This window comes from Mus musculus, chromosome 4 (assembly GCF_000001635.26).
Source record: "Mus musculus strain C57BL/6J chromosome 4, GRCm38.p6 C57BL/6J".
Classification (NCBI taxonomy): domain Eukaryota; kingdom Metazoa; phylum Chordata; class Mammalia; order Rodentia; family Muridae; genus Mus; species Mus musculus.
Window position 1 is genome coordinate 140,152,361 of NC_000070.6, and position 26,533 is coordinate 140,178,893.

The 26,533-nt window shown below is 51.3% G+C and overlaps 1 protein-coding gene across 2 annotated transcripts in view; it reads right to left on the reverse strand.

The window, feature by feature from the left end:
• Igsf21 (immunoglobulin superfamily, member 21) overlaps nt 1-26,533 on the reverse strand; it is a 220,132-nt gene that overhangs the window by 125,509 nt on the left and 68,090 nt on the right. For both annotated transcript variants that reach the window (XM_006538799.4, NM_198610.2), the window contains exon 2: nt 5,101-5,213. In XM_006538799.4, the coding sequence (XP_006538862.1) occupies nt 5,101-5,213 (113 nt within the window). The remainder of the gene's footprint in view (nt 1-5,100; nt 5,214-26,533) is intronic.

Here is a 26,533-nt window from a genome sequence, read left to right on the forward strand (position 1 = left end):
CTTTGGCTTTGCCTGCTGGGCAGGCGACCCCCAACTAAATGAGTTTAGACAGGATTTCCTAATAAGAAATGTGCCTGGTGCCCACACTCCACAGACAGTTTGCAGAGACCTGCATTTCCCCAGACAGACTCTGTAGTCACACGTGGGTGGCATGTGTGTGTGTGTGTGTGTGTGTGTGCATGTGCTCGCGCATGTATATGAATATGCACACGTGTATGTGTATAGATCTGGGCACATGAGTGTAGAGATTAAGTTTACTTGCTGGCTTTTGCCTTTCATCTTGTTTGAGATGGGGTCTTTTCATGGCTTTCTGCTGTCTCTCCCAGGCTAGCTCGCTGGCCCTCAAGGATCTGAGGACTCCTGGGGATCCCCTTGTTTCTGTCTCCCATCTCCCTATAGGAGCTCTGGGATTACAGACATGTGCTACCATACCGGGCTTTACCGGGTTCTGGGAATTTGAACTTAGATACTCACACTTGCACTGCAACTCTTTCACCCACAGATCTACCTCCCCAAAGCCCAGTCTTTGCTCACGTAACCAACACTACCAAGGTGGCTGTGTAGTAGCTGCCCAGAAACACAGGAGATGCATCTTTGCTGGAGGTACCCAGAGGAAGGTGTGTCTAGAATTTTCTGGAGAAGTTGGGAGATGCAATAGGGCCCGAGACCCAGTATTTTAAATGTCCCCAGTTACTTACCCTGAAAAGCAGAATTCACCATATTATTTGCCTCTCGGCGACAACATGAAATTGAAGTGTGAAGCCCTTGACCCTGTCCTCGACTCCCAGGAATGTCACACTAATGTCAGCCACTCAGGTTGGCATTCATCTTATTTCTGAACACGACCCCGGTGGACAGGAAGGACAAAGTGAAGTCTAATGTGTAACATTCCCCTGGAGCTCTCTTCCTTGAGCCCTAAGGTAGATAGGATGTCGGAATGCCTGCCCCTGCTGGCCATGTATGGAACTGCACTGCTACCCTATTAACTACTGTTGGTTGCTGAGAAAAGAAAAAAGAATTGTGTACCAGGGCTTGCAGACAGAGACTGGGGAACTCCAGTCTAGACGATGAACCCATGCCATAGCAGAAAAGTCCCTTGGAGGAGGATATAAGGCGTCATTAGATCACACGGGACTTTGACAGAGACCACAATACTCAAGACCCCAGGCCTGACCAGTCCCTTACCACTATGTTTTCACAGGTATTTTAAGAGGGAGAACAACTTCCTTCTTCCCACCCTCCCTCACCACAAACACACATGCTGTAATGATGATAGCTCACAAAATCAATACAATTCACTTTGCTGGAACCCACCGTGGCATGAGTGTGCCAGGAAATGACTCCGACCGAGAACAGCCAGTGCCGTCCCCGTCCCTCTGACAGGCAAGTACAGCGTATTCTAGAGGCTCTGGTGGGGAGGATGTCTGAACGTCAGAGGCATTCTGGGAATGTCCTATGTCTGTTCTGTTGCAATCTGATGCCACCAGCTCTGTGTGGTGAGTGCTGGAAATGGCTGGGCTGAGTGAATGGGGAAAGAATTTTGCCCTTTGATTTAAATCAGAACAGCCATGTGTGACCAGCGGCAGGCAGTCACATGGATGGCGCAGATTGGCATGGGGGAGGAAGCGGGGGGGGGGGGACGCTCTGATCACTTGTGTTCTCTGAAGACGATCCAATAGTTTTTGGCACTGTCACCAAACTGGCCTGAGTTCTTCCCCTATTAGCCAGGCCTCAGGCAAGGTGTCCAAAATCCAGGCTTCTCCATCACCTTTTGTCTCTCTAGGCCTTCCCAGAAGTCTAGCCAGACGTCAATGCTACTATTGGCTCCCCACTCTCCTCGAAGAACCAATCTATTCTCTATGCTTTGGAAAGTCTTTCTCTCTGTGTGTCTCTCTGTCTCTCTGTCTCTCTGTCTCTGTCTCTGTCTCTCTGTGTCTCTGTCTCTGTCTCTGTCTCTTTCTCTTACTGTGTGTTGGTGGGAATTGAACCCAGGACCTTGCACATACTCAGCAAGCACTCCATGCCCCGAGCTACTCACTCAAGCTTCTATGGCTTAGAAAACCTCTGATGATCTACTGCTTGGACAGTTTTCTAGAGCAGAGGTACAAGACTCGACTCACCCATCGGGCTGATTTGTGCCCTCCGGGCTGAGTGAGTGGGGCAGTGGTAGCCTGCCACAATGCCTGTGCTTTTCCCTTCTGAAGCAATTGGAGGCCTAGGCCTGGCTGGGCCTGTGGGGGTCTATTCATCTCCTTCCAAGCCAGACTCTATAAGCTCATTCAGGAGACGGGGGAGGAAGGAGGAGGGGAGTGACAGGGGCCTGGAAACTAAAGGCACTGGGCAGTTTGCTGTTTGTGGCCAGACTTGTGGAGGGGAGGCGAAAGAACGAGGCAGGCTGAGGGGCTGGGCTGTCCATTGGAGAAGGAGGCTGGGGCTTTCCTGGCTGCCTCTCCCATGCCCTCTGGAAACTCTGCCCAGCCCAGGTCCTGCAGCCTCTACCTGGGTAGGTCAGTTCTTATCTCCCTCTCTTCAGCTGGCTCTGAGGGAAAAGAGAGAGAGAGAGAGAGAGAGAGAGAGAGAGAGAGAGAGAGAGAGAGAGAGAGAGAGCAGAAGAGCAGCAGTTGGAGGGAAGGAAAGCTGGCAGCATGGAGCCTCTTTCCTGGAATTTCCTTCCCTCCTTGCCTCCCTCCTCCCAATCACAGGCAGAGCACATGGGCTCCTCTGATCCCAAGGAGAGCAACCAGACAGCCAGCCACCACCCTGTCCAGCTACAGAATTAAAAGGCCCCGGCATTTGGCTCCACTGGTCAATTTGCATGTGATTTGCATACATCAGCATACCCCCCCCACTCCAGAGGCCTTCAGTCAAAGGATGTGAAATGAAATGAAATAAATTAATATAGCCTACCATAGCACCATACAGAGGGCCTGACACTCGTCAGAGATGTAACCAATGCTTTAAGCAGTTGGGGGGGGGGTGAAGGGGGCGACGGGGGCGGGGAAGGTAGACTGGGTTAGGCAGGAGGAAGATGGACTGACTCCTCTATCCAGCTTAAGAGCTCATGACAAGCTATGTCTCTGGTTTAGGGAGCCACAGGGATGGACACCTTCGGGGATAGACCCAGCCTGGCATGGCATGGTCTCTCTTCTGGAAGCTGTCTCTTCAGAAGGACTGTCTCCTCCAGCACAATGACTGATGGGAGCTGTGAAAGGCTTTGGGGCCTGTGGGCTCTGCCCATTTCTAATTCTACCACAAGGACAGTTCCTACCGGTCTGTGGCTATGGTTTTTTCTCTCTTCTCTCTGATTCCATCCGGGGATGAGGGAGAGTGTGACCCCAGTATCAGCCAGACTCTGGGTTAGTTTGTCGCAGTCTCTCTATGTTTACAGTCTGTGACAGCCAAGCAGCCCCTATAGCTTGTGACCCCACAGACGACACAACCCATGGCCAGCATCCTGCTGGCCTTGACTGGGGGACCGTGGGTTCAGCAGTGCAGCTCTGTAGGGCGTTGGTGGAAGCCACCAGAGCTGGTTCCAATCAGGAGCTGAGACGGAGGACAGACAGGCTTGCATCAAAAGGAGCACGGCCATAGCCAACAACAGAAGACTTGTCAGCAAATGGTAAACCAAAGACCAGAAATTCAAGATGGGTGGCAAGGCAGGCATTGAGCAAGACATGTTGTGCCTGTTGGAAGGAGGGCGTGGAGAAAAGCCGGAGAGGGGTATTGTGTGCCTGGAGTTCCCTCTTTCTTTCACCCCAAGTTTCCAGGCTCTGTGGCTGAGTGCCAGGAAGAGTAGCCAAGGATATCCCTGAACTTCTGATCCTCCTGCCTCCATCTCATAGAGCTGGGATTACAGATGTGCACAGCACCAGGTTTCATACAGCATGGGGGACCCAAATGAAGTTTCCACATGTGCCAAGCAAGCACTCTACCCACTGAGCCACACGCTCGCCCCTACAGAATGGTTTCCATCGGGAATCTTTAACCAGGAGGCCAGAGTCCACTCTGCCCATGTTCTGCTTCCACATGGCCACCCACAGGCAAAGCATGGCTTTTACTTTCTTAACTGCTATTAAAAAAAAAAATTGAGGTTTTCTTGACAAGAGAAAATTACACAGAATTCTAGCTGCCGGTTTCCACGCACAGCGTGTTTGGGGATGTTGTGTGTCCTCTCATTCACACATTGTCCCCAAATAGTGTGGAGGAGTTGTGACTCCCTACGGTCAGCAGGAGGAACATGTTTATGTTCCTGGCCTTTAACAGGAAATGATACCAGCCTTTGGATTAGATCCCAGGAGAGGAATTGCCTGGGTATCCCTGGGTATGTTCTCAGAGACCAGCCTCCAAGCTCGCCTTCCTGGAGCCCCAACCCTGCTCCTCAAAGGGGTGCCAGCCTGGGATACCCCATTCAGATGCACGGAGATTCATCCAACCGTGACTGAAATGGCTTCTTGTGCCCAAGACCCAAAGCCATTCTTCCTGCTGTCACCATTGGCACCTGGGCCCTGGGCAGGTGATGTCTATACATCTTGAGCCACAGCCTTCCTCAGGCTCAGATATCTGCTGCCAGGTGCTAGGTACCAGACGTCAAGTGCTAGGTACCAGACGTCAAGGCTGGATCTTATGCAGTGAACTTACATGGTAAAATACCTCTGAAATGCATTGTGCTTTGTGGTTGTTTGAGACAGGCGCTCACTTTGTAGCCCAGGCTTGCCCTAAAAACAACAAACCTCCTACTTCAGCCTCCTGAGTGCTGAGCTATGCATCGCCACACCTGGCTGAAGGGCAGTTCTACAGACAGGAAACCTTCTTGTCCTCTGTCCCACACCAGAGATGCCAGAGCATCCTGCTTAGGACCACATCAGTACTGTTCTCAGCTGCACACTGCTCCCAGGGCCCACGCACTTCTCAGTAACGTCTACTGGGGTGCAGATGGATTCCTGGGATTATCAGAGGTACAGAAGAGGCCAGAGGGAGACAGAGAGCATACCCCTTATGCTACCTTAGGGGTAGCCAGGACTAGGGATGTAACCTCATCTGTGGATTTTGTCACAGCCCTAGGACACAGAAACAGCTATGTAGAGTGGAGTGGCCACTTACCCGGTACCACACGATCTCACGCATACGGCCGTCTGTCTTGAAGTTACACTTCAGGGTCACTGCGTCCCCAGCCACCACAGGGGGAAGGGGCTCAATGTTGACTGTCAGGTAGCCTGTGGAGGGAAGGAGACAGGAGATGAGACAGGCAAGCAAGCAGGGTGAGTGGCTTAGCAACCTGGACCCCCACCTACACTGAGCTATACCATCAGGCTCCAAATGGTGCAGTAGGCAGGCCACTTCTTCCTAGAAACCCTTAGCAGCTCTCTTTTGGTGACCAAGTACATCCTGAAATTCAGGCCAGTGAGCCTGTCCAGCCTGAACTGGTTTCAGACGCTTGCAGTCAAGGCGGTCAATGCTAGGATGAACTTTGAAGGAAACACCCCATGTACCATCTTATGCTTGTGCATGATTGGCCGTGTGTATGATTAAGATCATATGCATTATGGGAAAAGACATTCACACGAATAAAGGCCTCCATAGTCCAAGCCTGTACATCAAAACGGAATAACCACCTCCACCCAACCGGAACGCTCGGCTCCCTCCTCTTCCTGAACCCTCCAGAGAAGCAGGGGTAAAGCCTTCTCTGGGGCACAGCCCTGCTCTCTGGCTTCCACTTTAGTGACTCCAACTCCTTCCTATTTTGCTATTTATATGAATTCTTCCATTCTTTGAGTGGGATACTGAGGGTCTAAGAATCCTCAGTGTGGACGGCGACCACCACCTGCAATAGGGAGATGAGGTAGCGAGGTAGTGGCTACAGAGGGGGTAGACCTCCAGTGCGGAGGTCCCTGCTCACTCCTCAGCCTACACTGAGAGGATAATCCCATTCACCCGCCCTCTCATGGCTTTTCCCTTCTGCCAGCTCCTTGGCTCCCAGGGATCCCAGATCATGAGAACTCCGTACTGAAGAACTTTCCCCAACAGTAAGGTTCCGTCCATCTACAAGACCCAGAGAGCCAGTGAGACAGTTCAGTGGGTAAACACACTCACCAAGCAAGCTTGACAACCCAAGTTCAATTCCCAGAACCCGCAACTCAAAGAGGACAGGCTCCTGAAAGCTGTTCTCTGACCTACATACACACACACATATACACACACACACACACACACACACACACATACACACACATACACACACACACACACACACACACACACACACACCATAGGGCATACAGTTGTATACACACACATACACACGCACACAAATACATACATACACACACATACACACACAAAGATACACACATAGTGGCACACAGAGGCAAGCACACAGATACATATACACATACATATACACACAGACACATACAGATACATACACACAGATATATACACATACATATACACACCGACACATACACACAGGTATACCTACACACATAAATACATACAAACACACACAGACAAGCACACAGATACATACACACACACACATACACACACACACACATACACACTAAGGTTGACACAATACCCACAACTCTCACTTCAAATGGGGTAAGAGATAATTTATTCTGAAGCCAAATGGAGTGACCATGGACTGGGAACATAGATTCAGGTTACCCTGAATTCCACGTTCCAACACGGAAGAAGTTTCATGAAGTTTTTACAGTAACAGAATAAAAAAAAAGTTATGAGTCAAGGCACTTTTGAAATACACTGGTGGACACATCAGATGGGAATTACAGCAAAGGGGGCAACCTCTGTCATGGGCCTCAGATGCCGACCGGCAGTCAGCTTAGCTCTTTGGTTGGGAGAAGCTCATGGTCTGCTAAGTTAATGCATTTCCAAAACGGTTTCACTTGATATTAGGTCAGAAGTGGGAAAGAAAAGGAAGTAACTGGGGGCTAGACACCCAAGAGAACGGAAATCGGGGTTTGGTGCTGCAACATCCCGCCCTCTCGACCTTTTATGGAAGGTGTGATTTCTTTCTGGAAACCTTTGCTTATTGCAAATAAGAAATAAAAATGTAAGACCTTCTGAGACCAAGGGGGAAAGGCAGGGATTCGACCCTGGCTCCTCCCCCTTCAGAGAATCGACACAAACCTGATTGGTGCACTGGTTATGGTTTTAGTTACTGTAACAAAGAACCTGACAGAAGCAACATGAGGAGGGAGGAAGGGCTCATCTTGCTTCATGGTCTGAGAGGACGCATGGAGGGGAGCTGAAGTCCACGGAGGTGAGAGTTTACAGCTGTGGCTTGTTGTACACCACTGACCAGGAAGCAGAGAGTTCCAGTGGGGCAGGGCTGTAACCTTCGAGGGTCCCCTTCCTGCAACCCACTTCCTCCAGCCAGGCTCTATCTCCTAAAGGTCTCACACCCCCACCCCACCCCAGAGCAAAACAGCGCCACCTACTGGGGACCAAGTGTTCAAACATGAGCTTACACAAGATAGTACAGCCTGCAGAAGAGGGAACACACTTGACCCAGTGTCTCCAAACCTCCTTGCCTCAGAGGCCCCTTTACCCAACACAGGGTCCCTGAGGCACACTGGGATCTGTGCCACCCAGTATTCTGCTCCAGTTTCAGAGCTACTAACTCCTAGGAAGAAGGCCCTGGGATGCTACCACTGGTTTCTTTAGCACCCAGCATTCTCACCCTCACATGCTGAATGGAGGGCAGGTCCCATGCTAGGTCATGGGGGAGCCACCAAAGGGTGCGCAGCTGGGAAGGAGTCTTGGGTATCTACAAAGCACCCCCGTCGCCACACCTTGGGGATGCTGCTGTGTCCATACCCGCCATGCAGTCCAGTGAGACCTCTGGCTCATTCCTCTACTTCCCCACCTCCATCCCAGAGGGCCACATGCCCGCTCCAGCTTGGTGGGGACTTCGTTCTGGGGCTGATCAACCCAGGCTCATTTGATCGGCTTCCCGCTGCTGATGTCCGCCTATTGATTGACTAGATCAATCCAGTCCAATCATCTTAATGAGAAAAGCAGCCGGGATGGGCTGGGATTTCAATTGTGCAGGCAACCTGAGCGGATTGAGCCCCAGGGGCCTGACCCCTGCATGTAGCTTAATGGGTCCAACACTCTGAGAGGCAAAAACAAGAGTAGACCTCAGAGATCAATGTGGAAGTGGGAATTGAATTGGACCCGCGCAGCCACAGCTCCAGAGCAGGGGCTGAAGACAAGGGCTCGCTCTGGGGCCTCTCTCTAATGTAAGCTGAAGTCATGTTCACAGCGAGCCCCTGAGGCCATGAGGTCTAAGAAAGTAGCTGCCATACCATTGGGAGGGGAATCTTTTGGTCATCTTACAACACATTTGCCCATGCGCTCTGAGAAAGACCTGGGGTGGCACAGATGTGACCACGCCCTCTGAAACATACAGAGGAGAAATAGAGGCAGCATTGTGTGTTTGCCACAGAGTAGAGGCGGAGCTTATGAGAGGGGGTGGGGAATCTGGGTGCAGCTTCTGTGATCCAGGTCCCAAACTGTGATCAACAAGACTTCCGTCAGCCAAAAGGACCTGAAGGGACCGGGAGGCTCCTGGGCAAGCCAAGCCTGTATAATAGAGATGATGTGCACCAGGCACTCATTAAATGTGTCACGCGTGTCCAACATGGAAGTTCTGAAGAAGAGATGTCACCTCCAATACTTACAGGAGAACACAGAGGTATATTGTCCATGTAAGTGTGGATGGGGGCCCTCGGAGTCAGTATGGCACACACCCAGACACTAAGTTCTCACTGCAAAGCAGGCTTATTAACCTAGAGGGACAAGGGCTGTGGGGAGTGCTTCTTCTGGATCAGAGAAAGGCAGATGGCAGGTGTTTTTCAAGAGTGGTTTTTTATGAAAAAAAAATGGGGAAGTCTGTGCTGGAGTGAGTTGATATGTCCTGATTGGGCAACTTAGCCAGTGTAGCCAAATAATGATTGCTGGACTTTTGATGTTTTGATAACTGGACCTTGTCGGTCAGCTTCAAGAATGAGTTGGTGGGCAAGTGAAGGAATAGACCTTGAGGGGCTAGCTTTAGGAATTCCATCTAACAGTTTAGCAAGGAAGAGGGAAGGGGAAAGGACGCCATATTTGCCATGCCCGGAACCTATTAAGAGAGAGCCCTTGAGTCCTAGCTAGGGTTTCTATTGCTATGATGGAAATACAACCAAAAGCAAGCCAGGGGAGGAAGGGTTAATCTGGATCACACTTCCATGTCACTGTTCATCAAAGAAGGAAACCAAGAACTCAAGGAAGAAGGAGCTCAAAGAGGAATGGAACCCGGAAGCAGGGGCTGGTGCAGAGGCCATAGAGGGATGCTGCTCACTGGCTTGCTCTTCATGGCTTGCTCAGCCTGCTTTCTTATAGAACCCAGAGCCTCCAGCCCAGGAATGGAAACACGCACAGAGGGCTGGGTCCTCCCATATTTTTCACTAATTAAGAAATGCCCCAAAGAAGACCTTACGGAGGCGTTTTCTCATGTGACGTTCCCTTCTTTTGGATGACTCTAGCTTGCACCGACATAAAGCTAGCCAACACATATATTAACTGACAGAATCACACACTAGAGCAAATTCATATCCAGTCCTCTACACTTCATGCCAAGTCCCACCTCATCATGCCACAGCCTCTCCCCGGAGACAGCAGAGATGAAGGAATGTGCAAGCAGACTCGTGTGAACCGGCAGCCCGCATTCTCCTCCTCTGTTCTGGAATTCCAGGGAGTGGGGGGGGGTGACTGAGGAAATCACACAGCCATCCAGTTACTGGTCCTACCCGACATGGTTTGGTCATCCAGCCCTCTTTCTCGGTTTCCCCACTTTTGCAGTGTAGTCAGGAGCTGGGCACCACTAGGCCAAGTAGGTGATGGGCTCACGACCGGAAGCTGGAAGAGGAAAGGTCTGCGTTCTTCCGTGAGTGAGTTGACAGAGCAGGGATAGCTAGTCAAGGCAATGGAGACCACTGTTGACTGCTGCGACATGAGAGAGTTGGGATGGAGTGAACACCATTACGGATCTGGAAAAGGGGCTGAAGCGTGAGCAATGCCCCAGATGACGTCATAAGCCATGGAGATCCCTGGGTATGACAGACCAGCCCCTCCCCCCACTCCCTCACACGAGTATGAGGTGGACATATTGGTGTGTGGTTCTTAGGGGTGAGTCTCCTTGGAGTCAGTAGAGATGGACCTTCTGACTCCCATGCGGGGCAGTCAATTTCTGCAGCCACCTACTTCTGAGAAACGACCGGCCAAGGAAATGACACCTGTCCCTCCTTAATAGGATGGTCATGGGGCATTTGTGACAGTTGGTACTAATTGTTCACTTGAAAGAATCTGGAATCACCTTTGGGCATGTCTGGAGGTGGGTGGTTATCTTGATTATCTTGATTGAGGCGGTAAGACCCATCCACTGAGGGTGGCACCATTCCCTAGGCAGGGAGTCTGGGCCTGTGGACAAGTAGGGAAAGCAAGCTGAGCACCACACACCAGTGTGTGCGTGCATTCACTGTTTTCTTCTGGGGGTGGGAGGGAGAGCAATCGATGTGACCAGCTGCTACAAGCTCCTGCTGCCTCAACTTCCCCACCTGGTAGATTTCCCCTTGAGCAGTGGCCTGCTTTTGATGGGCACTTTGATCACACACAGCAGCAGGACAAGAAACTAAGACAGGGTATCCTGATGACGGTAACACTGCCCTCCATCGTGGAGCTGATGTTCCTGCAGACAAAGCCATCATTGATTATCAAGAATACAAAACATGGAGAGAGATGTGTGGAGGAAGGATCTGTCAGGGCAATAGTAGGGAAAGAAATGGAGGAGAGGCCTTTGGGGAAAAAGGAATTCCCAGGAAGCTCCCCTGAGAAGTCTGAAATTATGGAATATATGAGCCAAGTAGGGAGAGTGTGCCAGACAGGACACAAGTGGAACAAAGGCCTTCTGGGGACATGTGGTGGGTTCCAGGCTTGGGACATGGTAGGAAATTCTTCCCAACGTTCTACAACTTGGAGCAAGTCTTGGGCGGAGCTTTGTATGGGACTAGGGTACAGTGGAGGAGGCTGTGACAAGGGAGAGGCAGATGGTAACAGGCATGCCCTCTCCTGGCCCACTCCTAAGAGCAAGTGGCTCCTTGGTGCTTTTCTCAGGCTCCTGGTTGTGGGCCCCGCCCCTCCACACACACTTAGTCTAGGCACACTGCATGCTGAGGGTCCTGGACTCCACACTCTAGGGAAAGCACATCCCCTGTGTAGAACTCTTTCTAATTTGCTCAGAACTTTGGTTTGCATTGTTTTTACCAGCTGGAGAGCAATGTGTGTGTTTGTAGGAACTCACAATGAAATCGTGCCAGAGCGCAACTGTCTGCTCATCTGTCTCTCTTCCTGGTTATCCCCCGATCACTGAAACAGGATGATGAAGAAGGGCGATTTTCCAGCTTTCTTAACTACTCATGGCCCTGTCAACACAGGCTTTGCTCTAAGCATTTTGTTCCATAGTATATGGATGGCAGCAGCCAGGCTGAGATTCGAACCCAGATCTACCTGACTTTCTAAAGCCAATCTCTCCCTACCACCATTGGCCACCACCCAGAGCAGAGTCACATGACTTAATAAAGCCCACCAAGACTCAGGGGCTGCCCAACCCCAATTTGTGGCTTTGTTGACTGCTAGCATATCTTCATTGGAAGCTGGCTCTCAGAGCAGGGTCTGAGGAGGACATAGGAGAGTGCTGGGGCTTCCTATCATTTCCTATCATGCCACAGAGACCTGGACAGGATGTGGGACCTCTGTGGGACTGTTTCCTCCAATGGGAAGCAGACAAGGATCCATTGAGTCCAAACCAGGAAAGACATGTGTGGGCCTCCTTCTGACCAGTTACTGCCCACATGCAGGGTGAAACCAACCGTCCTATCCACTGGCCTCTTCTTCTAGGTCAGCCCCAAGAAGGAAAGACAGAGGCCAGCATCTTGACAACAGCATGGCAGAAGATGGAACAGTGGGGCTCAGATGGTCTGTGCCCTGGGGTCAGTGCCAAGGGGCCCTGTGGAACCTCTGCCCTAACCTGGGCTTCATGTGGGTGGGCCAGAGGCAGCTGAGCAAGTGGGGTGGGGACACAGGCTAATCCACCAGTCTAGGGCATTGAGGACAAAGAGAAGGGGGCAGAGAGCTGTATCCAGTCCTAGCCTTGCTGCTGGACCAGCTCTGGGGGCCTCAGGCACATTCAAGCTGGCCCCAAGTTTCCTCATACACAAAACAATGGATATTTTTTAGGGCTTTTCTGTTCTGCAGAATTCCTCCTCAGATGCCAGGTCAGTCTGAACCGGTTAAGATGCAGAGGCCTGGCCGGGGGCACATGGCTACCTTCCTTTCTGCACGGCTCTCATCACTTGTCTGACAAGTGTATCCACCAATTATTCGGAGAGCAGAGGCAGATGGACTCTGGGATGGCAGGCATCCACTTCACTGCCAGTCAGCTCTGATGCTGAGCCCTGCTGAGCGCAGTATCGGGTGGGGTAGACTGGGAGCCGAGCTGGCTCCATCCGAACTAAGCCAGACACTACCATGGCTGTCTTCCGTATCTCTGACAGTGCATAGGCACATCAGGGTAAGATACATTTAACAAATTGTAGGGTTATTTAGGCCACACACATCCACCTCAGGGGGTGATGACTGAAGCATCCTCCACTTGGAAGCCTAGAAGCATCACAGAGTTACTCTCAGGGCACCAGGTTCAAAGCTGTGGCTGGACTTGGCTTCGGCCTGACCCCACAGGGTATGAGTCACCAAGGGAGCCCAGAGATTCATGGCCAACTTTAGCTTGATCTATATCCGAGGACAAGGGGCTTTGCATGCAGAAACTTGAAGAGACATCTGCAATCTGTTGAATTGGTCACATCTCCGTCTCGCCACCTGGTCCTTGATTGGCCCTGGGTAAATTACTACAGCTTACTTTCTAGTCAGGTATGGTAGCACATGCATGCAATCCTGACACACAGGAGATGGAAGCGGGAGGAGCAGGGGTTCAAGGGCGTTGTGAGTTCAAGGCCAGCCTGCACTACATGACACCCTGTCTTAGATGACAACATAAACTGACTGTGGAACTGTTTCTGTCTGCTGTCACACATGCTTGGAGATCTCACAAGGACAAAATGAATTGTCTTTCCCAATGGCTGTCCCATAGTCAGAGAGAACAAGGGTTTTAGGGACCATCAGAAGTACCTTGCCCTTGTAAACTGCGATCTCTGGTGCCCTCGAGTGTCTTCCAGCTTTCCTCCTATTGTGCCTTCTGGGCCAGGTTTGTGCCAGCTGAGTACCCAGGGGCCTCTCATGGCTGCAGATCAAAGACTCCTTTCAAGGAGAAAGCCAGGCCTGGATGCTGGGTAGTTGTCTCTCAGCCTCTCTTCTTCAGGATGTTGTACAACATGTCCTTGGGTCAGCAGGCAGAGCAGAAGCCAGGGGACAGGAAGTGGCACTCAATGGCAGTAGCTCGGGAAGAGCTTTCAGCATGACAGGCTTAGGTCAGGGAGCACTGGTGGCCACCTACGAGAAACTACAGGCCAGCAGACCCAGGGTGACAGATGGAGCAGCCGTGGTTTCTCGAATGCTACCCTGTAACTCCTGGCAACCTCCATCTCGGCCATGGCCCAGCTTCTGCAGGTAGCTCTGTCTACGGAGCACTTGGCTCCATGCTTTCTCTTTCACGACCATGCCAGGAGCCCTTGCCCAGAGAGACACAGTCATCCTCCATGCCTACCCCTGGCAATAGAAGATACATCATGACCTGGCCCATGGCACAGGTGCCTTCTACACCCTCAAAGTGCAGCAAATAAGTGGCAGGCTACTTCTGTTCCTCAAGCACCCTGCTTCTTCCCAGGATACCCCTGTCCTGTTGTCTGAGGAGCCAGCAAGGCCTGGTTGCTCCAGATAATACATCCAGAGTCCGACTGCCTCGTCCCTCTATCATCACCTCGCTGGCCCTGGTACCACCTCTCAATGTCTGCTCTACTGCGGCATCCTCCCAATGGATCCCCCAGCCCTGCCCCCGCCTACCACTCCTACTTTACTCCCCTCATCCTCAACTTGTTCTGTGCCCCTCCCTACTCACCCCTACTGACAAGAAGCCCTGCTGATCTCTGAGTCCACTCAGCATGACCCCAGGGATTTTGCCCACAGCTCCACCACTGCCCAGTGTAACAACATGGCCTTCCTCACATGGCCCAATGCCTTGGTTTTTCTCTGTTCGGACATCTTCTCTCTAGACAAGTCTTCCTATTGACATGATTGCCCACAAAATCACATTCCTGTCACTCTCTGACCCTTGACCCTTAGTTATTTCTCCAAGAACATACGCCCCTGCCTGTCTCCGTGGACTTGCTTGTCGAGTTGTCATCCCTGCACCCCATGTGTATCTCCATCTCTTCTCCCATGCTCTGAACGTCACCTCGTCTGGTGTCTCCAAGTTCACTTGTCTCTCCCTGTCCTCCATTCCACCTCCATGATCTTTGTATTTTTGGGAGGGAAGAGTGAGTCAGAGAGAGCAAGGAGGTCTTGGCTTCAGCCTTTAAACTCTCAGAAGCCATCCCAAGGCGAAGACACCCTCCTGAGCCTCTCTAGACGGGGCCATTGAAGAAGGAGGGGACCAAAGAAGCCTGTAGAAGCATTCTAACTCAAACTGTCACAGTCAGAAAGTCGAGAGGGAGCAGGAAGTGGGGCTTGGCTATCAAATGTCACTGCCTGTCCTCAGAAACAGGGAGGCTCCACCTCCCTTCCACAGTTGTCCTAACTGATGCCACCAAATGGGGACCAGGTATTTAGACACCTAAGCCTGTGGGAGCAGTCATATCTCACACATGAGCCTGTGGGAGCACTCACATCCAACACTTGAGCCTGTTGGAGCACTCACACACAACACAAAGCCTGTGGGAGCACTCATTCCACACACAAGCCTCTGGGAGCACTCACATCCACCAGCAGCAGCCAACTTCTTCTCTTTCCTGTCACAGTCACCTGACGCCTGTTCTAGACCAATGACTTCGGCCTTCTAAATGCTGGTCACCTAAACCACCAATCACTCTTCAATGCCAATCATCTTGCCTGAGCTGTCTGCTTCTCCACCTCAGGATCAGGGCTGTGTCTGCCACCAGATGAGGGAGTTCGGTGAGAAGGGACACTCTCAGCTGTTCTGAGTACCAAGTGATGAAGACTGTTTAGAGATCTAGTCTTTGAGGGACCACCATGGATTGTACTGTGACTCAAAACTTTGGTTGGTCGTCGGTAGACCTCCACCTGCTGGATTTAAGGCTGGTGGGGCACCGATCATGCTGATGCCCCTCCCCCTGCCGAGGGTCTGGGATTTATCTCCACCTGGCAGCAAGAGCGCACCATGCATTACCACTCATGAGGAGATGAGGTCACTCCTATCTCATGAAGATAAATATCATATTGCAGAGCCACCGACAGCCTCCCCCGGGCTCCTGCACTGCGTAATTACTGTCGCAATAAATATTATTACAGGGAACCAATTACTGCAGGTGCACCTTACAGCCAGGTACATGGGGGGGGGTCTGTGAAATATGCCCTTCTGCGTGGCCTCGTGAGTACCCCCCCCCACTGTCTCTGACGGCAAGAGGAAAGGGTAAAAAGCTACCCGCACTCAGCCTCGGAGAGGAACCTGATGGATCAGGTCTGCCTCTCATGCTTTCTCGGCCCCATTCGCCCTCAGTTTGAGAATGCCTCCCCCCAGGACCCTGCAGTGCAGATAGGCTGCTCTGTAACCTACAGATTTGTTAATCTCACTCACTTCAGAGAGTTCTAAAATGCAAATACGACGCCCGGTCCCTGGTTAATGTCGCTCAATTTCCCCGCCCCATTGCCTTCCAATTCAGGATCAAGTTCAGAATCTGTCAAGGCCAACTGGGCCCCTGATGAGCTTCGCTCTCCCATCCCCTCAGACTCCATCAGTCTCACATGCAGCATTCGCTTTCCTGAGCCACTCCCCCCCCCCCCGCCAGTTCTCCAAAGCCTCCCACCCCAACCCCCATCCCATTCTCTCTCCTCCTGTGGGGTTTCCTTCTCTGAACTCAGCTAGGTAGGCCCAGTTATGAAGGGTCAGCATCATGCGCTCCTTGCCCAGGTTTACACGAGACGAAAGCTTGCTCCTAGGAGCTCACAGTAGCCCACTCTGTGGGAGCCCTCCTGAGCATCTCTGGAGGAGTCTGCCTGGGTTCCACTGAATATACCATGCAACTGATTCTCCACCCTCAGACGCCCTCAGCTTCCTGGGTGATGTGGACATGTAGCGACTGCACCAGCGTGATGTTGAAGACCTGCCCACCCTCTACCCTCTCCCCCACCAAGTCCCACTCTGATTTTTCCCTTGATCTGGGGATGAAGCTGCAGCCCCAGGAAGGCTCAGCTAAGGTGCCCTTGTCATCTGTGGCCCAGGAGCTCTCTGCCTGTTTTTGTTCTAGCCTTGGCCACTCTGAGTTACTCACGCCTCCCCCATGTACAGCAGCGGGCTTCCGTCAGTGAAGAGATCTCTGTGTCCACTGTTCCCTCTACCTGGCAAGACACTTCCCGTCCCAATCAGCTCGCACTTTACCAAGCTTTCGTGTGGTAGCAAAGGAGCCCTTGGCCCTAGAGCTACCCTGACACGTCTCATCGTCATCCTAGATGGAGCCTCTTAAACCTGGGTTGGACTCCCACAGCATCTACCATGACCTCAGTGCATGGCATGGCCACGCCCTTCCCATCCATCCATTCATCCTGTCTCCCATAGCCAGTTAGTTGTTCCCACGAGGCCAAGTGCCTTTCCCCACTATGCCACCATGCTTGCGGCTACTAGCTGACTCACGAGAAACTGGATGGGCAGGGGATGGTGGGATGCATGTGTAATCCCAGAACTCTGGAGGTGGGACCAGGAGAGTTGTGAGTTCAAGGACAGCCTGGACTACCCAGTGATGATACTCAATCACCAAGTAAATGAAGGCACAGATGAACAAAAATATTCTACAGGCAGACACTATTTGATTCTGTTAAGGTCTAAGGTCTAAAGTCCGTCTGTCTTTCTTCCTCTCTTTTCTTTTTAATCATCCACCCCCTGTCCTGGTCAAATTCACTGTAGCTAAAGTTGACCTTAAACTTGTCATGCTCCTGCCTCTGTCTCTCAAGTGCTGACATTACAGACCTGAACCACTAGGTCTGGCTTACACGGTACTGGGAATCGAACTCAGGACTTCAGGCACGCAAGGCAAGCACTCTATTGCTGAGCCACATCCAGTCCCTTCTGGGCACTGTATTTGCCACCCCAACTTTGTTCTAAGCAAGAACATCCAGAAGCTAAGGCACACCTCACTCCACGAGGCTCCTGGTCCCTGATGTCCCAGCAGAAGTTCAGTTGGGCTCCTAGGGACCAAAGCACTTTCAGCACGACAGGAGCATGCCGGATGCCCTGGACCCTCCTCCATAATTCGGCTTCCTCACCAGAAACCCCTCCATATAATCTCTAGCCAACTCATCAAGTCCCCTCGTCAAAGGCAATAGACGTTTGGAATCCTGGGCATATTAATGTATTATTCATGGTGTATGTATTATTTATCATTAGTTTGTTTATTTATTATTAATTTGTGCTTCATTATTGATAATGAGGTAGTTATACTATTAATAAGGAGACCCTGGGGCTGTTCAAAGACACCTGAGGCTCCTTCATCTCCCCGCAGAAGACAAAGTAAGGGACTTTCCTTCCCATTTTATGAATAAGAGACACTGAGGCCAGAGCAGGCAAGACCTGCTCAGTCCACTCTCCTGCCTCAGGGCAGGCAGGACCAGCTCAATGCATTCTCCTGCCTCTGAGGTATCTCTCAGGCAAGGTGATGCCTGGGAAACTCTACAGAGCCACGGGTGCATGTGACTGCAGACTGCAGCTGCCACCCATGGCTCTATCCAGATCCTGTGGTCTTATGCCTATGCCAGGGTCTCTTACCCAAGTTTATGTTGGGATCCTCTTGTATGTGATATCTGCTCTGTGCTACACATGAGCCTTCCTAACCAGACAGACTGCAATGTGTCTAAAGAGAACATGCAATACCACACAGCCCTCTCTCCATTGCCACATGCACAGAAAGGACTGGAATGATGGAGGTGGGAGTGGCCGCAGCACAGGAGCCTGTAACTCTTCTATGTAAGTCTCTATGGTGTCTGAGTCCAGGGGTGGGGCTGTGCATAAGGCTGGGGAGGCAGCTGGACATGGGGCAGCTGTGGGTAGACAGGAAGAAAGAAGAGAGACTACTCAGCTGTTTACACAGATGACCAGACAGGTCTGGTCTTCATCGGCAACAGTCGGAAGAGAAGTCCCCTTGGCCTCAGTCAACGCAACTGAGAAATGGGCTGAGGCGCTTACTTCTCAGGACAAGTAGCAAGGCTGAGAAGGTAGAGGAGGGTGTTCTGTATGGGAGTGTTGTCAGGGACGTCTGGTGCTCAGAGAGGGTGACTTTGAATTTGGGAGACATGCCCGTAGCAGCTTCTGACTTCCATGGGCTGACCTTGTGACCCCGAGTGACTCATCCTGACTATCATGTCTTGGTTTCTACCTCTGTCAGATGCAGATGATTCTGTTTGTTACTGCTGGCAAGGGAGAGGCAGAAAGAGAAACAGCCCAGAGCTGTGCCTGGTACACAGGGACTTGGTCAATGTGGTGGAGCTGGCCTTTGCTCCTGGCCTCTCTGTGTCTCCATTCTCCACCTAGTGAGACTGCTTTATGGGTTGTCACTTGAAAGCTCCAGGGAGGGTGGATGAGGTGACTTTGATGTCTCAAGGGTCCACATGTCACACTGTTCTCTCATTGGCTTCTTGCAGAGTCCAGAACAGGGACTGTAGATAGCTCACATCCTCCACCTGTTCCTGAATCCTCCATCTTTCCCTGCATCCTCCATCTGCTCCTAAACCCTCCACCTGCTCCATCCTCCACCTGCTCCTGCACTTCCACCTGTTTCTGCACCTGCTCCTGCACCCTCCACCTGTTCCCACACCCTCCATCTTCCCCTTCACCCTCCACCTGCTCCTGCACCCTCCACCTGCTCCTGCACCCTCTACCTGCTCCTGCACCCTCCACCTGCTCCTGCACCCTCCACCTGCTTCTGCACCCTTCACCTGCTCCTGCACTCTCCACCTGCTCCTGCACCCTTCACCTGCTCCTGCATCCTCCACCTGCTCTTGCACCTGCTCCTGCATCCTTCACCTGTTCTTGCACCTGCTCCTGCATCCTCCATCTTCCTCTGCATTCTCCACTCTCACAGACAGCATCACAGGGACAAACTTGTGAGCCACAGGGAGGTGTCTCCGACTTGGAATAAAACTTAAAATATAGATGATAAGTCATTACAGAATATCTTAAAAGAAAAATAGTTATTACTCAAGAAACACACACTAAGCTAGGATATAAACTGGTCTTAATAAGTAAAATGAGGCAATTTAATGAAAAAAATTACAATTTAAAATAGGCCTCCATTAAATAATAATGCCTCATAAACACAGAAGTCCTTCAGCATATAAGAATTAATTGCAAGGGCTTGGGAGCTGAGGGCAATGGAGAGGGATCTTTCTTTAATGTTTTTGTCTTCTTTTTTTTTCTCAAAAAAGCAACTGGCATTGCACAGGATTACCTCATTCTGGCACTGAAGGCTTGGAAATTTGAAGAGTTTGCGTGGTGACAATTCTGCTTCCTTGACCCTGTTATTTTAAGATGTGATCTGAAAGATATGGCTTGCATCTGCTCCAAATGAGCTCATGTGACCAGAGTTTCCTGATGACCAAATGAAAATAGGTCTGGTTTTCTGATTTGCAGCACTCCCCACCATGTGTGTGTGTGTGTCTGTCAGAGAGAGAGAGAGAAAGAGAGAGAGAGAGAGAGAGAGAGAGAGAGAGAGAGAGAGAGAGATATGGTGTGTGTGTTTGTATGCAGTGTCTGCATGGGCACCTGTTTGTACGCGTGCCTTGTGTGTGGGGGATCGATGACTGCGCATGTCCATGTTTGCATGTGCATACGGAGGCCAAAGGACAGTGCTGGGCATCTTTTTCAATCACTCTTCGCCTTCTTTTTTGAGACATGCTTTCTGACCAAACCTGGAGCTCTTTGAAACAATTCAGCTAGATTGCTTGCTCAGCCATCTCTAGGGATTCATCAGCCTGCCTCTGCCTCTGTCCCTGCCTCTCCAGAACTGGGGTTACATCAGCTGCACCCCACTTTTACATGGGGACCAAGTGCGGGCCTTCGTGTTTGTATAAGTGCCTCACCTCTGAGCACTCTGCCCAGCCCTCAGGTTAGACTCTCAACACAATACGCCCTGTCTAGTGAGGAGGCATAGGCTCCTAGGAGGGTTTAGATGTGGAGTCAGGGGTCCTCTGGTGCAGCAGAGAATCTTCCAAGCTCAGGACCAGCCATCTGGGCCTGGAAATATGACTGCTCAAAGTTCATCATAGCCAGTATACCATCACAGCCTGGCTAAATGTCATCTCCACCCAAGTGGGTCAGCCCCTACCTCCCATCAAGGGCATCTGTCTGGACCTCTGGAATGTGTGGTGACTTGACAACCCAGGAATGCTACGAGAAAGGGCCTTTTCAGCCCCCTTTGACAAAAGGCATTCATGCCACTAAGAAACAAACCCACTGGGACTCCCTTCTCCAGGGAGCACCGGCTCCTCTCTCCTCTGCAATCACACGCTGCCTGCTCGATGGGAGAAGCAATCTGCTCCCCGTATTAATACTTTATTAAGTGCACGCAGCCTGCAAGATAAACACCAACCTATTACATTTGTTCTATGATCGAGCGCTCGCCTGTCACTGGAGTTGCCTGGGGTCTGAGTTGATTGTTACTGGACTTCATCTTGCTAGAGGCCAAAGTACAGGTGGCAGGTGTTTCAGAACCGGAGGGGCCAGGCCTGGAAAGGGCAGGCTAGACGAGTGAGTAGGAGACATTTGATTACGGCCTGCTCCTAGTCACAGACAATGATGCTTGGGCTGTTTTGAGTCGGGCATGAGAATTCAGGGGCAGGGCAGAGCGAGCTCCAGCAATCCTCCTATGGCACATTGAGTCTATAGTATGCACATGGTCACACTGTAGGTGTGGGTGCTGGGTGGAGCCAGACCAGTCTGTAGTGTTGATGGTCACAGGCTTGGGGTAGGGCTCAGAGAGGGGGGAATAGACAGGTCGGAGTCTTGTTTTGCCACTTTCCCATGGGGCTCAGTCTTTTCATTTATGAACTAGGTGTCACCTCCTGATGCAGGAGATTGCAGACAATGTTACGCCTCCCGTGGCTGTGTTCTCACTGTGGTAACCACTTCTTGTAGGCCAGAGCTGACAGAAAGATGCACGGGTCCCAAGTGAGGATTGATAGATTTGGGCAGACATATACACCCAAAGGGCCACCAATAGGACAGCCACCAAGACGATCTCAACACTGAAAGCTTCCCCGCCTCCCACCCCCATTCCTAACAGCTCCGGAAGCAAGGATAGTGACCTCTGTTTCTGCAGGTTATTAGGCTCAGTTCCTTTCTTATTGACCCCGTGTAAACAAGGTCACACAGCCGGGAGCCTTCACGAGCTGCTTTCACTTTCTCAACATCATGTGCCTGGCATTCCTGTCTGCGAGGAAGTTTCTAGATTGGGTTAACTGAGATGGGAAAACCCACCCTGAGTGTGGGTAACACCACCCACGGCCTGGGTTTCATGGCTGAATCTAGAGGAGAAAGTGAGCTGAGCTCCAAGATTAATCTCTGTCCCAGACTTGGGACCTGTGACCCCAGTGACCACGACCTGTCGATTCATGCTCCTGGCGCCATGCCCATCATGCCCGACAGTACACTTCTTAAACCATGACCCTAATAAACCTCCCCTCTCCCCCCTCCCTCCCTCCCTCCCTCCCTCCCTCCCTCCCCCCTCCCTCCCTCCCTCCCTCCCTCACTCCCTCCCCCCTCCCTTCCTCCCTCCTCAGTTGCTTGTATCAGGGATTTTGTCACTTCCTGGAGAGAGAAGTAACTACCACAGCAGCCCTGGGTGGGGAGATCACTGCTGGGTTTGGAAGGTGAAGGTCACTCCCGCCATACCTGCCTGGTTCCTTCCCTTCCTCCTGCGGGCACTTGGGACATCTCCGCCATCACTCACAGCCACCCCACCCTCTCTCCAAAAGCTTCCCTTAGGGAAATGCCCATAGGCCACTTGGTTGACGGAACAACCCTGCCCCAATCTCTCACAGGAATGTCAAAGCCAAGCCTCCCAAGCAACCAGATCACTGAATTGTCTTGGACCCTGTTTCGTCTCTGAGTCTGTGTGCGCGACACCTGGCTTTTTCGTGTGGGTTCTGGGGATGTGAACTCCCCACCCTTCTGTTTGCAAAGCATCTCTCCAGCTTCTTTAACAACCACCGACACAGTGTATATCAAGTATCCCAGTCACATGGAACAATGTTAACTACACAGGAGGGTGAGTACCCGTTCCCTGAAAATCGTACTCCACGTGATACAGGGGGCCTGAACATCTGTGGTTGAGAACGGACCCTGTGGTTACTCAGGGATGACTGCCCGATTTCTTATCTTACCCCAGCTTCCCTGTGAGATGATATTTCCTGTTCCTGTTTGATTTTTATTTTAAATCTTTCCTACTACTTGAACTCTTAGGTATGCAGATGTGCTCAATGAACACTCATTGGAAGGGTCCAATAGAGACTGGCACTATCATCTTGACGTTATAATTTGAGATTTTCACTCTCCATCTTGGGACATATCCTTGTGTGTGGATACCTTCCCTGTAGGCAGCCCTAGGCCATGTGGTGTTCGGGCAGGCAGAATTCTCAGCTTTTTGCCAGGAGCCCTGGACCCTCATCATGAGACTCTGTGGCCATGAGGGGCTGTGGTGTTGTGATTGTTACACCATGTATCCTAGCCAGGAAATAGTCCGACCCTTGGTGGGTAGGTCTTTCCATGTCAATTGACAATAATCAAGATAATCTCCGTGTTCAGAAGTCTGTCTTCTAGATGACTTTAGATTCTGTTGAAATTAACCATCTCAGAACCTGTCACGAAAAATATGATTAAGGAAGACACTCAGTGCAGATCTCTGGCTTCAATAGTACATACATGTACACCTCTGTGTGTGCACACACATACATACAGGCACACAGGCATGCATTCTTTCATTCGTGCAATCACAGTGGTAGGGCTGTAGTGGGCCTGTGAGACCACACCAGCTCACTTACAAGTGGATAGTGTTCTTCCACGTGGGACACATGGAGGCCAGAGAAGATTCAAGTCCAAGGACTCGACATGCCCTCGCTTGACACACTAGGAACAACCAGCAAAGGGGCAGGGACCTCACTCAGGTACTCGCCGAGAATTGACCTCTGCCAAGATACCAGTGGGTGTGAAAGCTCTTGCTTAGATCCTGTGGTGAAAACCCAGTCAGACAACACAAGCTGACTTTACCTTTGTGAGACCTACACCAGAGGATTGAAGGGAGCTCTCCCTGACTTTGAACCCACAGAGCTGGAGAGATATCAGATAAAATTTATTGAAGCGGTTTTTGGATCAACACTTTGTTTTGGTGCCAGAATGAACTAACACTACTCTGGCTCTAAGGTGGAAGCAGCCTGTTGATGAATCAGTATGCGTGTACTGCCTCAGTCCTGAAACTTTAATAGTTCCTGTCAAGTTGAACAGTCCTGTTAGGGTCATAGCTTGCATGTCAACCCTGCGTGTGTGTGCGTGCGCGAGTGTGCATGTGTGTGTGTGTATGAATGTGTGAGAGCAGGTACTCATGCATGTGTTGTGTGTATGTGTGTAGATACACAGATGTGTGTGTGTGTGCAGGTACACATGCATCTGGTGTGTGTGTGTGTGTGTGTGTGTGTGTGTGTGCAGGTACACATGCATCTGTTGTGTGTGTGTGTAGGCACACATGCATCTGCTTGTGAAGGTCAGAGTTCAGCATCAAGCACCTTCCTCATTCTCTGTTTTGAGACAGAGGTTGTCATAGTGTCATCTGTCATTTTGACAGGATCTAGAATGACCTGGAAGACAGACCCCTAGACATGCTTAGTCCACTAAGGGTGGCACCATTCCCTGGCCGGGATCCTGGACTGTGTCAGTGTTCTTTGCTCTGTTTCTGACTGTGGCTGTGATGTGACCGGCTTTCTCAGGCTTCTGCCGCTGTGAATTCCCTGACGTGATGGGCCTCACCCTTAACCTCTTTCTCCCTTAAGTAGCTTTTGCCAGAGCATTTTTTTTTCATCACAGCCACAGGAGAGGGAACTAGAACAGAGTCTCACAGAACCTTGAGCTCACTGGTTAGCTAGCCTGGATGGCCAAGGAGCTCCCCATAGCTGCCTGTCTCCACTTCCCCAGTGCTGGGACTATAGGCTCACCGGCACAGTGAGTTCTATGTGTGTAATGGGATCTGAACTCGGTTCCTCATGCTTTCACAGCAAGGTCTTTTCTGACTGAGACGGCTCCCCAGTCTCCTGACCGCAGTCTGAATTACTGTTTCATTGCTGTCCTGAAAAGACACAATGGCTGAAGCCACTTATGAAAGAAAGTATTTCATTTGGGGCTTGCTTACAGTTTCAGAGGGTGAGTCCATGACCATCACAGTGGGGAGTGGGTGGCAGGCAGGCAGGCACGGTGACAGTGGTGGAGCAGTAGCTGAGATCTTACATCTAGCTCACAGGTGGGAGGCAGGGGTGGAGGATGAGCCTGGTGTGGATATTTGAAACCTCAAAGCCCAGCTCAAGTGTCACACCTTCTCTGGCAAGGCCACACCTCCTCTGACAAGGCCACGCCTCCTCTGACAAGGCCACACCTCCTTTCATCTGACAAGGCCACACCTCCTTAGACAAGGCCACACCTCCTTTCCTCTGACAAGGCCACACCTCCTCTGACAAGGTCACACCTCCTCTGACAAGGCCACGCCTCCTAATCCTTCCTAAACAGAAAGCAAATATTGAAGTATATGAGGTTAGGAGATACGTTATTATTCAAACCGCCACACCCTGCTGTTTGCCACGCCCTCTGTCCCAGCTACACTTGTAGGCTCCATTGCTTGCCTGAAACCATCTCAAGCTCACTCCTGCCTCAGGACCTTAGCAGGTGCTGCTATACCCACTTCAGGAACACCCTCGCCCCAGTGACCGCACATGGCCCACTCACTGTGCCTAGCTCTCTCACCATTGTCAAGCCCCCCCCCACCCGCTGAGCCCTTGACAACCAAGCCTGAGAATCTTGCTCACCTGCCTTCCCTCTCCCAGAATCACTTTATTCTTTATGAGTCTCTGCCTGACTGTACTTCAAGTTTATCTGTTGTTTATGGCCAATTATGTACACGCTTCAAGCCCCAGCTAGGATGTCAGTTGAGAGGGATGGGTCTCATCTTCCCTCACTGTCTCACCTCTGCTCTGGGAACTGTATCTGAGAATGGTCGGCGGTGGCTCGAGGGGCCTCCAGTGCGACTGTGTTGTGGCTTCATGTGGCCTGTGCTTATAACAAATAGCAATGCCGTGGGACGTGAAGACAGATCGTCCCCCACACAGGCTTCCCAAGGATCCCCTGGGGCCTTCCTCACCAGTCCTGACAGCTGTCACTCATGTTTCCTCCGAAGTCTGAATCTCGGTTATGGTTGAGTTCAGACCCTTCCTATGGTCACCTTGAGTCCCAGTCTCAAGCCAGTCCCCCCCTAGGACTCCTAGGTGGCAGCTATGTCCAGGGCATGGCTTTTCACTTTGTCCCCAAGCAGAGCTGGGATCGGCTGTCACACTGGGATGCTGGAGTTGTGCTCCAGTGGGCTGCTCCTTCTCGGCTGCTCCTCAAACCTTCTCCTTGCCAGAGAGATAAGCAGAAGGACCGGAAGGCAAACATTCCTCCACACTCAGGCTGCATTTACCATGGAGCAGGCTGCTTTCTGAGTGTGGCTCTGTCCTCCATGGCATCTGCCCTCTATGAACTCAGGTCCATTGCCGAAAGGGAAAACTCACAGGAGTAATTACATAGAAAGCAAATGTCACTGTGACTCAAGGTACAGAGAAAGACAATGTGAGTACATTGGAGTTCTTTTTCCATCTGTCTGGGCCTGTCTGTCTGTTGGTTGGTCTGTCTGTCTTTCTGTCTTCCTTCCTTCCTTCCTTCCTTCCTTCCTTCCTTCCTTCCTTCCTTCCTTCCTTCCTTCCTTCTTTCCTTCTTTCTTTCCTTCTTAAATCGGGTTTTTGCAACTATCACGTGGGGCATGTAAATACCTGTTCTCTCTACACAGTGTGGACCCTAAATGGCTCCAGCCCAGCCCAGAGGCAGGGAGCTTTCCAAAGTGTGGCTCCAGCCAGCCTCAGGCCAGCCTCAGCAACACCGAGGAAGGAAACATTGACAGCTGGAAAGATGTTTGCACCGCTGGGAACCACTTCTCTACAGCTCAGCCAGGAGGCAGAAGACCATGTCCAGAGAGAGCAGCCCTCTTTGGGCTCAGTACTAGCC